A 13,398-nucleotide genomic window follows, 5' to 3' on the forward strand; every position below is an offset into this window, starting at 1 on the left:
GTGAGTGATTCCTGTCTGTCCCCCCATTAAAATAGGTTTTCTCTTCTCCCAAATAGATACTTCCAGGAGTTCGGATCATAATTGCCAATCCAGAAACAAAAGGACCGCTGGGGGACTCCCACCTAGGAGAGGTGAGTTAAGGAGCAGCCCCCCTGAGGCATGAGCCCCAAGACTGAACGGACTCTCTTGGGACGCTCTTCTACTGTACTTGGCATCCATAAATTTCTCCACAGACGTTAATTCTCAGTACAGCCCTCAGTTTAAATTGGATAAGTCACAATTGTCTAGAGAATAAATCAAGATAAACTTGACTATTTACATGATTCCATGGCAGGGAGCATGATAGATTCTCTCCAGGGAATCCAGAGAAGGTAGAAAACCAAGGTTACACAGTCTTGTTTCCTTGCGTCTTAGCTCCTGCATTTGTGTCCTTCATGGTTGCCCTAATTGCTGGAAAATTTTACATCAGAAAACATGATAGGGAGACCTACTAAGAGAATAGTACCACGACTTAGAATTGTAGCAGCATTGATAAATGGTAACAAGCAGAATAGAAAACTGATAGTTCCAGAATTATTTCAGATCGTAAGACAGTGCTATCTTACACATTGCTTCTTTACGTGGATGATAATGCAGCCCTGCTCTGGGTGGATTGTAACTCCTGCCTTTTTATTGCATGCTGGTTGAATGTGGCTGGAGAAAAACATCTTGCACTGCCCCACCGAAGGCAGAGTTTTGTTTATTCTAAAATCAGAGTTATAAAGAGATAGGGAAAGTCAGAGAAAGATCTTCCGTTCACTGCTTTGTTCCCCATGTGACCACAATGGCTTGATCTGGGGTTAAGGAGCTTTGTCCTGGTCTCCCACATGGGTAGCAGGGACCCAAGAAGGGCCATCTTCCGCTGTTTTCCTAGGCACAGTGGCAGGGAGGTGGATTGAAAGCACAGCAGCCTGAACTCAAACCATTGTCCATATGGAATGCCAGTGGTGGAGCAGGTAGAGCTTAAGCTGCTCTGCCACTACGCTGGCCCCCGTTTATACTCTCTGAGTAATATTTTCTCATCTCTGTTCCTTTTCGCCAGCCTCTGAGAGCTACCATTGTATTCTCTGCTTCTATGGGATAGCTTGTTGAATTCCACAAATACATAAGATCATGCAGCATTTGTCTCTCTCTGTACTTCCTTCACTGAGCGTGATGTCCTTGTTCTCAGAAATGTCAGGCTCTCCTGATTTTTTCTTTTGGGAGTTGAAAAGCACTGCCTTGTCTCAACAAGAAAAAACTTGAATTGGGAAACAGAAACCATTTGCCACATTTGTTGATAACACCTTCTTTCTTCGTGTCACTCTTTTCATTTTTCAGCATGTAGTTATTAAGTGCCTGCTGTGTGCCAGGCTCTGCTGGAGGGCTGGACATTCAGTGGTAGGCGAGACAGAATTTCTGACATGAAGAACGTGATCATTTTTCACTGTAAATACAAAATAATGAGACTAGCCCATCCCAGCGTATCTTTGCTGTGAATTGTCCAGCGCAAAGCTCCACGAGCATCTCTGGGATCATACTGGCTTAACTCTCCCCACTTGTGGTCTCCGTAGTCTGTATAATCTGCCTGGCCATGGCTGCTATCACTCAGTCTCTACTTCACCGTGACCCTGAATGACAGCCGGCCATGTTTGTTTCCCGTTTCTGGATGTCACACACCTTTCCCCCATGTCTTTTGCTTTGGGTTGTTTCATTCCAGTGTACTTCCAGAAATATTCTAACTAGGTGAAAGCAGAGAAAAGAAATCTCAACTCTTTTTGTCATGTTTTCCCAGTTACCCTTCAACTAGTACAACCGGGGATTCATTGATGTGTTTGGTTTTTTAAAAGCTCTGACTTGAAACCTTCAATTAATCTGCCTTATTAAAGTTTCCAGCAAATGGATAGCTTATTTTGTTGCTTGGCTGTAAATTTGGCATAGTGCCTTTATTCTGGTGAACTCTGTGGCCCCAGAGACCTGAGTAAGATTAACATCATCTTGTTTGTTCAGTCCAAGGAGACTTGTACATCACCAAGTATACATGATGGGAAGGCAGCATTTGCCTCGGCCCCGCCCTCCCCCGGAGATAGTCTCAGGGTGACCTGCTCATGGTGGTGTTTTGCCCCCTCACAGATCTGGGTTCACAGCGCCCACAATGCCAGCGGATATTTTACTATTTATGGGGACGAGTCCCTCCAATCAGATCATTTCAACTCAAGATTAAGTTTCGGAGACACACAGACCATCTGGGCACGAACAGGCTACCTGGGATTCCTGCGGAGAACTGAGCTCACAGATGCCAACGGAGGTGAGTTCTGGCCAAAGGCCTTCCATCAAGAGCGAGCAGAGAGACACTGAACACACCTGGGGTCTCAGATAGCCAGAGCAGAGCCAAAACGTGTGTGTGGGGGGTGGGCGGTGCGGGTGTGTGTGTGCATGCGCACACACACATGCACACCGTGCCTGCCACATCCAGGCTGAACAGAGCCAAGGTTCACAGGGAAGGAAAAAAGCAGTTGTTTGTCCAACTGAAAGTGGACATTACCTAGCCCCTGTGTACCTGAGATACTAGAGGAGACACGAAGCAGAGAGGAGCCTGGGCTGCCATGCTCAGCCTGCACTGGTCCGGCTAAAAGGCCCATCTGTGATGGAAACTGGACTGACAGCTGCGTGGGAGGGCAGGTACTCAATTGGGGACTGGTTCTGCTCAGGTTTGGGAAAGGGAAGGCCCCAAGGCTCAAGGATGCTGACAGCAGTCTCTAAACTCCGGAGCCTTGGGACTGGTGCCCCTCATGAGCAGCTAAGTGAGACCACTGTCGTTTGCCCATGCACCACTCAGATGAGAGGCCAGGAGTGGTCACGGAGCCAACTTGTGGATGCCTGCTTGTCTTTGTGACTCCTGATTCATTCCAGATCCCTTCTCACTTCCTCAGCTCTGCTAGAATTAGAGGCAAGACTTGAGTATCTCCCAAGGTTAGGGGTTGAAACTCCAGGCAAAATTCTGCCCTACTGAAACCTCCAAGGAGATGATGTCCATGAGGCTAGCCAACCTTCCAGTCTACCACACCTGTACACACCTGACCTGGAAGAGGGTTAGCCAAAGGCATAAGTGTTGAAATATTCAGGCCCAGCACTTGTGTTGCAGAAGTTATAGACTAGTGTACCTGAGCTTGTTCTGTGGACTCCTGTAAAGAGTGAGCTTGCCAGATAGAAAGCTGGTGTGGGTTGTACTCCCAGGGCAGGACCAGAAAGAGCAGGGTGTTGGCACAGTTGCTCACCTCCCCAGTCCTCTATAGAGGAGGCGAGGATCTGTCAGGAGTACAAGCTGGTGTGTCCAGCTCTTCTCTGGTGTTAGGTTAGGAAAAAATGCATCATTTACTGTGCCAATCATTGTTTTCAGAATTTCCCAGATAAACTTATTACCCTATAAAAATTAAGGAAAGGATAGGAATGGCTACATAATATTGTAATCCAAGATTAGCATGAAAGATACATTCATTACATGGCTCCATGAGCAAAGGACATTTTCATTCATGAGTACCACCAAAAACTGTGTCTTCTGTCATTTATTCATGGGATTAATGGCTCAGCATGAGCCTTGTGTGATGAGGCTGAGCAGAACTGGGGTTCACTTTCCCTGCCCAGAGTCGTGGGTGACGCTAAGTAGACAGAACCCTTGAGTGCTCAGCAAGTGTGTGCTGGTCCCCAGGACTCAGGCTGGTTGTTGCAACCAGGAGCTGATTCCCTTAGCTGCAGCTGATAAACTTGTGCCCATGTTTTGGGCAGTGAGCAGCAGCCTGTCCAAGGCCTGCTTCTCCTGAAGAAAAGATACAGAGGTGGGATAAGACAGGGCAGGGTGGGGCAGGGCAGATGATGGAGGGAAGGCCTTTGCCACAAGCCTCAGACAATGGCATTTTTCAGGAACACCCCTGCCTGTGGCAGCCCTCCCCCTGAAGACACCCCCTCGGGTGACAAGCAGCCTCCCCCAGCTCATTGTCCCTTCTTTGCAACTCTCACTCAGGACTCACTTTAATCACTTTTGAAAAAGAAAGAAGAGGCCAGTGTTGTCACATCCTGAGGGCTAGGCTGCCACTAGCAATGCCAGCATTGCCATGGCTTGACTCCCACTGCTCTGCCAACCCAGCACCCTGGGAATGCACCTACAGAGCAGCACATGATGGCCCAGGTGCTTGAGCTCCTGCCACCTACATAGCTGACCCAGATGGAATCCCTCGCACCTGGCTGTTGCAGACATTGGAAAATCTGAAACTAATACTTTCTCTCTTTCTCTGCCTTTCAAGTAAGTAAATCAGCCAGTCCCTGCTATGCAATTTACCAGTGTTTTTGTTCCCAGAGCGTCACGATGCCCTCTATGTGGTGGGGGCACTGGATGAAGCCATGGAGCTGCGGGGCATGAGGTATCACCCGATAGACATCGAGACCTCGGTAATCAGAGCCCATAAAAGTGTTACAGAATGGTAAGTCATGAGGTCCTGGGTTTGGGATGCGAGTCAGCAGTAGAATTTCTCAATTGTTGAAAGGAGCACAGTGGCACATGGCGGAGAAGAGAACTTTGATGAGAGAGGCAGTGGAATGTGCCAGAGTGTGACAGATGAACCTGATATTCTTAGAATTAGTAGCAACAGAACCCTCCTCACTCGTGAAAATGATGGACTTTTATTGCCATAAGAGCTACTGTTGACATTTTCTAGGGAGGCCAGTTGTTTGTTTGCTTTTTAATTTCTGAACATGTAAGCAGAAAAAGCAAATTCCCTATCACATAGACTCAGAACATACTGTTGTGACTGTCATCCTCCAGGGAACTGTACATGGCTGTGTGTTGTATGGGGAAGCTTCCAGTGGGAGGAAGAGCAGGGCCCTGGACAGCCTTCAGAGCTACTTGAATGGACCAAAGTAGAGAATGGCAGAGTGCCCCCTAGGAGGGTCGTGGGGAGGATGGCCAGCTGTCACCCTCCCTTAATGTCCCTGGACCTTCCTTTCTGGCCCACCTGAGTCTCCTGCTTGGTGCCAACTGTGGGAATGGTGTTTCTGGAGAAAGGGCAGGTTTTCATGGCCACACACTCCCCAGTGTCCTTGGTATTTTGCTCAGACACACCCATGCCTTTCTGTTGTGTTTAGAATAAATGCCAAAAGTGACTCAAAACCATTAGCTTTAGATGCATTCATTCATTCAACAGCAAACACCATGCTTACTGTGGACCCATCGTCCAGGAAAGCCTGTCTGGAATTTAGGTCAGAAACTTCAGTGGAAACATATTCTGGAATCTCAGTGGGCTTCTTCCTGGTTGAACAGACTGGCTCTCAGAGCGTCCTTTCGTTAACACGCTGCTCTGCAGTGGCAGGTTGCTGTTTATTTTAGGAAATGTGATGTTGGGCCCTTGGTGCGGTAGACCAGCTGGCGCTCAGATACCAGTGATTGCTGCATGCCTCAGATCAGCCATGCCTGCACTGAATCTCCATCAAGGCATTTCAAGTTACCAGTGTCTTCTCTCCTTGAGCTCCATGGAATTCATGCACAGATACTCGAGGGTCAACCTCATCTCCCTTTTAAAAATAGCCCTAAACATTCCGTAGCGCCTTCTGCGTCTCAGGAATAAATTTTACTTGGCTTTGGCCACTCCCTCCAGGTTCTTCTGCCTAGCTTGCAGGTGTGCTATGAGAGGTTCCCGGGCATCCCCCCATGGGGTTCTGAGCAGTGCAGTGGTCACCTGGGTGACCCCCGACCTGGAGATACGCCAGCTGCCAGAGCTAGTGCGTGCGTCTTACTCCAGTGTCCTTTCCCTGGAAACTTCCAAGGCATAAACTGCTCCCTTTGGCTCTCCCTAACCCTCTCCCAGCCTGCCCCATTCTGCTACCTCTCCATATACTCTCCTGGTTACTTCCCGCTGAGAAACCACAAACCACAGGTGGGCCACATTCACACCAATCACCTCATTCCTCATCAGTTTGTCTTAAGCAGTAAAGCAACACCTGCAGCCCCACAGGACCACCCCAGAAAACTCAGGAAGTCGCCGGCAGCCAGCCCAGAGCTTCCTGGCAAACCAAGGGAATAACAGTACAGTCAGCGTGCCCTTGACCTACTCCAATAAATATGGAAAAATCGATCTGATCCAACTACTTCAGGGCTAATCTGCACATTGCAAATGTCTGAAAACTGTATGTGTGTATGTGATCTTGTAGATGCTTCACTCAGGCCTACACAGTAAAACTGTAATGTCCCCGGGAGCCATGTGACAGTTCTGGAGAGTCCCCTACCCCAAGCAGGCTGGACCTTCCCGGGGGGCCTCCTCCACCAGGATGCTCGTTGAGCCTGATCCCAGCCTCCTGGCAGCTCCTTCACCCAGCTGCCTTCTGGCCTCCTCAGCCTCCCAAGCCATGACCCTGACCCAACCGGTTCCACAAGCCACCATTACAGTTTACAGGTGTAAGCTTTTACCAGCTGCACAGGCTAAAAGCCCTTGGCCCCCTTCCCATGCTAGGAGAGCCCAATTTCACCCTGCATGCTGGAAAACTGCAGCCACCTGGGGGGCTGCCCATTGCCAGTCCCAGCCACCCCACAGCCCCTTCCATGCCAGCTCATTAATTGTGGCCTGGGGCGGGAGGGCTCCTCTCCACAGGTCTCTCTTTCACCAACACCAAAGGGCGCCAGCACCCCTTGGCACACACTGCCCAGCTTCCGGGCTGAGCCCAGGGCCAGGGAAACATGGGCTGCCATTGGGCCAGGGCCAGCCATGGGCTAGCCAGGCCTTCAGCCGCCACACACACACACCCTGGCTACAGAGCAGGCAAGTCACAGGTGCTGGGCACACTGAGGGCAGAAGCCCTGGTATGCGGGGGTCAGTTCTCCTGCTTCAGGCACGAGGCCACAATGGACCACTCTCAGGAGGTAGAGTGGCACCCCTCACAGTACAGAAACCCCAAGGCATGGCGCGCTGTAACCAGGGAAGGCACCTGACAGCCTGCAGAGGTGAAACGGCAAGCACTCTGATGAACTGCGGAGAGCGTATGGTCGGTCTGTAGGCGCCACGCCAGGCCGTGTTACATCGTTTTCCTTTGTGCCTTTCAGTGCCGTGTTCACCTGGACAAATTTGTTGGTGGTGGTGGTTGAGCTGGATGGGTCAGAGCAAGAAGCATTGGACCTAGTTCCCCTGGTGACCAACGTGGTCCTGGAGGAGCACTACCTGATCGTGGGCGTGGTGGTGGTGGTGGACATCGGGGTCATCCCCATCAACTCGCGTGGAGAAAAGCAGCGGATGCACCTACGCGATGGCTTCCTGGCCGACCAGCTGGATCCCATCTACGTGGCCTACAACATGTAGTCTCGTCTCCCTGGCTTCCACGGACTTCCCTGGAGACACGAACCTTGTTCTTGGTGTCCACTGAAAACGCGCAGGCCCCGCGAGGGCCACCCCGTGGGCCAGCACAGAGCCTGGCACGGTGTGGCGGGAGGGGGACGAGGAGGACTTCTCGCAGCAGTCACGATTGGCATGGAGATGAAATGTGAATTTACCACTGAATTTCGCTCAGAAGGACTTCGGATTACTGCCTTCAGTTTGTTGGAAAAGCTCATTTCAAAAACTTACTTTCTTTTTTTTTTTTAATTATTGGATAATAAGTGCTTTCTTCGTAAATGTGGTATTTTGTTCAGCCGAAATAGCAATTAAAAAAAATATTCTGCCCTCCTGATGGGTTCTTTTAAACAGTTTATGTAGTGTGACAAAAAATTGTTTTCTCTGTTTTAATGTGTCATGAAATCTTAATGACATGGATCTGTTACTAATTTAAGCCATTGCTAAATCCTTTTAGGGAAGTTTACCGAGGTACGAGAAAACCTTCCACATAGCACCTTCCAATTAGGTTGTAGCAGCTTCCTTTGTCAGAAACCTGAAGAAGAAGCAAAGGCTCCCATACGGCCTGTGAAGTTAGCCTAGAATGAGAAGAAATTATAAATAAGGTGTATTTCGGCAATTATCTTGCAGATATCTTTGTACTAAACTAAAAAGATAAAAATAAGTTAACTTCCTCGATATGTAATTATGTACAAAATGTTTAATTTATTTTGATCTCTTTAGAAGTATAAAAGAGAAAAAAACATTCAAGAATATTAAAGTCTTGTAATGTTTGCTAATATAAAAAAAAGTGTTGTATTATCTTGCGTGGATAGTATCACAACAAATATATATATATGAAATATAAATTCACTAATGAAAAAGGAGATTTTACAAGTTTCAATGCAGAGCTTGTCACTTGCATGGTGCGCCCTCCACTGTACTCACACACACTTTGCTGTCGCGAGCACCCCGGCTTGCCAGGGAGCCCCGTCTCAACGTGTTTCTTCTAGAACCAGAGGCCAGCAAGTGAAGTTAGCACCATCTCAAAGATGGTGAAGGAATTGAAGGCAAAATGTGCACTATTTTTTTTTCTTCTTTTGGCGGGGATAACAGTGAATGCGTTTATGCCAGCATGTGCTGACGACACTGAGGGGTTGTTTAGGTTGGAGAAAGAAAAAAAAAAAACCTCGCACTGTTTAGTTAGCTGCAAGAATTTGTTGCACAATGTCTTTGGGCATTTTTGTTAGACTCATCTCTCCAGGGTCCTTGGTGTGAGAAGGGATGAAGCTCTGTGGCCGACTGCACTGGGTTGTACTGGTCCCCACTTAGGCAGCCCCAGTGTAGAGTGGACAGCAGGTCCAGCGTGTCTCCAAGGGAGAGGCTCCTGTAAGTGGGGGCCCCTTGTCCCCAGCCCCGGCCAGCAGTGTGTCTATACTCCTGGTCTTTGGGGTTTTCCTAGCTTGGCAGTAAGGCAGCCCTGCCCCTCCACCTCCGGGATTCAAGCAGAGCTGGGGCTGAGTGACTTAAGCCCAAGGCTGATTTCCTTGGCTCCGCAGCAGCCGCCTCTCACCCCATGCGGCTTTCCGAGCGCAGGGGCGTGTTGCCCGTTGAGTCGGCCTGTCTGTGTCTGCCCAGGAAGGAGGTGACAGCAACCCAGGAGGGAATTATTTTGTTACTGCCCCAATATGATCCTGCAATGAGTGTCGGTACTAGATATGCATGACTAAGATTGTTGCTGGGCAAAGCTTAAGAGTGTGTTTTTTTTTTTATAATTATTACATTGTAGGCAATATCTTTGTCTGCCTTTGTTACTAGCCAGCAGTAAGCCCTTTGCTAAGAGAGTTTTGTTTGACTTCTGAGATCCAAGGCTGATGGTTTTAAGGAGATTTTAAATGGCACATGTTTTTAGAGTGGTCTGCATACGCGTGCAGCCTCCCATCTCCACAAAGCATTTGATTTTTGAAATACTGTGTGACTTCACTGCTGTGCATACTTCTCTACACGCTTCACATACACATTCCTACAGTCTTTGGCTTCCTAAGAACAGAGAGCACCACAGTTACACGCAGGGAGAAGGGGACATTTTCCTACACACACCCACTTGGTCTAAGGGGAAGGTTTACAGTTTCAGAGAAGGCACTGTGGATGAGACATATTCGCAGTGTTGGAGGAGAGCTTGTGTGGTCCAGCTGATGGCCAGGAGCAAAGCAAACCTAGAGGACACTTCAAGCATAACTTTAACTCCCCCCGTACCAACTTGACATTCAAGGCAGGCGGATGTCGCAGTGCAGGTGTGAGGCCGTTCCCAGCAGGTCTTCTCTGCATCCTGTCGTCTCTGATGCTAGAGTTCAGGTCCCACAGAGTTGGTGGGCTGGGATCCAAGCGTAGTTGTGCAAGGAAAAGGAGACACTGAAGTACCACCAGTTTCAGCAATAATGAAGGGTCGTTCTGTATTAGACTGTCCTGTAGATAAATCATTCATGAGAATGTAAAAACTGTTTGTCTTGTGACCTTGTGCTTTTGAAGTCAGACAAAACCGTGTAAATCAACTTGCACAAACAGAGGGTACACAATGAACATTGAAACACAGACCTAATCCAACAGGAGCAGATTCCTCATGGTGCTTGTTTATTATATATATTTAATCCTGCTTGACACTTTACCCGAGGGAAATGGTCCCTTTTATCAGTTGAATGTTAGCAGCGTTATTTCAGAGTGTGGTGACTGGTTTGAGAAAAGTCGTACACTCAACCAATCACAGTTTCAAACAAAATTTTTATGTGCAAAGGACAGCAACCTTCTTGTATGTTGAACCACCAGTACGCTTTGTACATCTGTGATAACGCCTGTTTTATATTCAAATGAACAAATAAAAGCTTTTATTTTTGTTGCTCTGAAATAGCAGTTTCTTAATTGGTACCCTGGAAAAAACAAACATCAAGAAGAACAAGTAACACCTCGGAAGGCTTCAGTTCCAGGAAGGAAGTGACTCCTACAGGGAAATGTACCTGACTCTGTTTACATAATTTGTGGCATAACTTAGTACAGATGATCGTACTTTGAACAATGTTTAAATTTTGATGTGGGCATTTATTGCTAAAGAGAATTCCTATGGCAACAAATGTTTTGTGAAATGTTTTTTTTTTATTCTTTTAAATATATCTAAATATATTTGTTCACATTTTGCTGCAAGTGTACAGATTATTGGTAACGCCTCTGGGCTGAACGGCAGGCCCGAGTCCTACATGCAAACACTCCTGTCAGCTCCGACGTAGGAAAGCAGCCTGGCAGGAAGTAGCGGTTGTGGCTGCTGCACCCCAAAGTTATCTGTATTTATTTGACAACCAAAAGCTTTTTTCTTTTGTCCAAGCTTTGAGAATTCTTATAGTCTCGTCGTTTGGAAAGCAAATTAACTGACCTTCAGTCCCCTAACTACAAAAAAGGCAAATATTTGTAAGCATTAAAATCAGTAGAATTCCCATCTGCTCGTGGCCCATGATGCTTATCATCTCAGAGACTGAGTTTCCTCTGTCTCAGCTCTCCACTGGCCCATACCATGCTGACCAGGGGCAACAACGCTTTGCCCGTGTAACACTGGGCAGTGAAATGTATTCTGCAAAGAAGAGATGCTTCTCCACAGTCCCCCATTTCTCAGGCGGCAGCCCTATCGGCGACTGGTCAGTTACAAACAAGATAACTGAGAGTTTGGCCTGAGTTCTTGTGTGTGTGTGTGTGTATGCGTGTGTTTTCCCATGTAAACTCAAGCACTTCGGTCTGTGAGTGTAGAACTTCCTACCATGGTGTATGCCACACCTTGCGCAGCCCCTGATACAAGACTGAGTTTTTGGCACATAATCAGTAGGCATGTGGATGGCTGGTGGATAATCACTGTGGATTCTGACTCCTCTGGGGCCCTGGGATGGCAGTGCTCCGTCTGCCCAGCCAGAAGCAGGGAGTCTGTGTCTGTGGATGGACGTTCCTGAAGCAGAATCTTCTCCCTAACCACTATGTCTGCTGTGACACGTGCCTCTGGATCCCTACAATTTCTGAGTAGGACTTGCAATCCCTACAGCAGATGATTTTGTACCATTTTCCAGAAGGTAAAGCTGGGGACCCAGAAGGGTTTCTCTTAGAATCCCTTGAGTTAGCAGAGTGGGCAGGGCAGCTGATGCAGCACTCATAACCCTGGGACAGAATGCATTACAGGCACTGGCTGCTTGAGCCTTGCTCATGCCCTCTGCTGCCACCCCTGCACGCTCTCATTGGAGCTTTCAAGAGCAATGCCATAAACCAAATAACTGGGCAAAAGCTGTCTGATGTCTTAGCAGCTGATGTGCACTGGTCCCCATGCTAAAGTGACCTGTCACTCTACATGGACATCTTGGATGGTTGGCATTGCCAGTGCTCCCTGGCTTCAGCTGTACACAAAGCCGGTCCTGTCCTTGCTCCTTCCCATCACCAAATGAGACTCAAGCCCTCATAGGTGTGGTGGGCTTCTATTTGAACTGCCTGTGACCAGATGCACACCCCCCCACCCACTACTTAAGAGCTGGTGTTCACAATGGATAGGAAACAAAGAAGGCTTTGGGTCACTGCCTCAAGATGTAGCTTTTTAAACCACACTATCTGGGCTGATGACTTCTGCAAGGAAGGTAAAGTGGGGTGGGAGAGGCAGGCAGGTGGCAAGCTGAGGAAGTGGGGTGAGGCAGAGCCAGGGGGAGCAGGTTGTCTGTCTTTGCTTTCTGCTCTGGGAGAGCAGAGTGTGTGAGACAACATGGCCTGTGCTTCTGCAGCCGGCAGACCCTGGGGTTGCTGTCCATGCTTTGGGAGGTAGAGAATGATCCATGAAATGCTACCCGAGTTCACAGAGTGGAAAGACAAGAGGACCCACTGTGTGCTGGTGTTTGATGGCGCAGGCTCATCTTGCTCAGGCGTGAGGAGGAGGTATGTCTCACTTGAGTTGTGCTCTGCTTGGCTCCTCCCTGAGGTGCTGTTGACTCACTTGAGCTCCTTCTTTCGCCTGTGTCTAGCCTCCCTCTGGCTGAGTTCGGGGGGATGGGACAGGTTTGCTCTGCAGCCAACCAGTGAGCCTGGTACTCACAAACACCTGCAGATAGCATCTACACACCTCTCCAAGACAAGGAGAAGTGTATGTTGCTGGGAGGGAAGAGCTCAAATACCCTGGACCTTGTTTTTATACTCCACAGGACAGCATTGAGCCCTTACTACTGTCAAGGTTTGCCGGTCCAAGGCAATAGTTATCGGCTGCAATTGGTTCTCAAGTGTTGTAATGGTTTGACAAATAACTGGAAAGAAGAGCGAGCAAGGATGACATACGGAAATGAGGAATGAGTAAGAAATAAATGATGTGGCTCCTGAACACAGATTTTATTCACAAGATAACAGCATACTAAAAACATCGATGAAATGGTAAAGTCATATACATTGAAAATTGGTGGAGGGCATCATTGTGGTGTAGTAGATTAAGCCATTGCCTAAAATGCCAGTATTCAATGTGGGTGCCAGTTGGAGTCCCAACTGCTCCACTGCCAATCAGTCCACTGCTACTGTGCCTGAAAAAGCAATGGGTGAAACAGCTGGCTCCTGGATTGTGGCCATGTAGGGAGTAAAACAGCAAATGAAATCTCTCTCTCTCTCTAACTCTGCCTTTCAAAATCAAAGATTTTTGCTTAATGGAAAGAAACAATGAAAGCATAGAAGAAATCAGAAAGCAGATGACCCAAGTGGACATCAAGATGACGGGGCCTCTCTAATTGCCCATCCATGTATGGAAGGGAATAGAATGGAAAGAAAATGCTCTCAGTTTTTCTAGCATTAAAAGAATATTATGAATGCCAAAGCCTAAGTATGGAAAACACATCACATGGAGAACCACTGAGACTGGGGCGTCCTGGGTCCTCCACTCTAGCCAGTCCCCGGGAGAGCATCTTTCACCAGAAGCACTGCTTTTGCACTCCACCACCAGGGCTGGAATCAGAGCCAGGCAACAACAGGCAGCGAATGGGGT

General features: G+C 48.1%; 1 protein-coding gene across 1 annotated transcript in view; it reads left to right on the top strand.

Annotated features, from left to right (window-relative positions):
• DIP2C (disco interacting protein 2 homolog C) overlaps positions 1–10,263 on the top strand; it is a 377,029-nt gene extending 366,766 nt beyond the window's left edge. The window contains exons 34-37 of the mRNA XM_040967822.1: positions 57–131; positions 2,152–2,326; positions 4,373–4,496; positions 7,106–10,263. Of these exons, the coding sequence (XP_040823756.1) occupies positions 57–131; positions 2,152–2,326; positions 4,373–4,496; positions 7,106–7,358 (627 nt within the window). The 3' untranslated portion in view covers positions 7,359–10,263. The remainder of the gene's footprint in view (positions 1–56; positions 132–2,151; positions 2,327–4,372; positions 4,497–7,105) is intronic.
• The last annotated feature ends 3,135 nt before the right edge of the window (positions 10,264–13,398 follow it).

Source organism: Ochotona curzoniae, unplaced genomic scaffold (genome assembly GCF_017591425.1).
Source record: "Ochotona curzoniae isolate NIBS_2020 unplaced genomic scaffold, NIBS_Ocur_1.0 scaffold_4683, whole genome shotgun sequence".
Taxonomy (NCBI): domain Eukaryota; kingdom Metazoa; phylum Chordata; class Mammalia; order Lagomorpha; family Ochotonidae; genus Ochotona; species Ochotona curzoniae.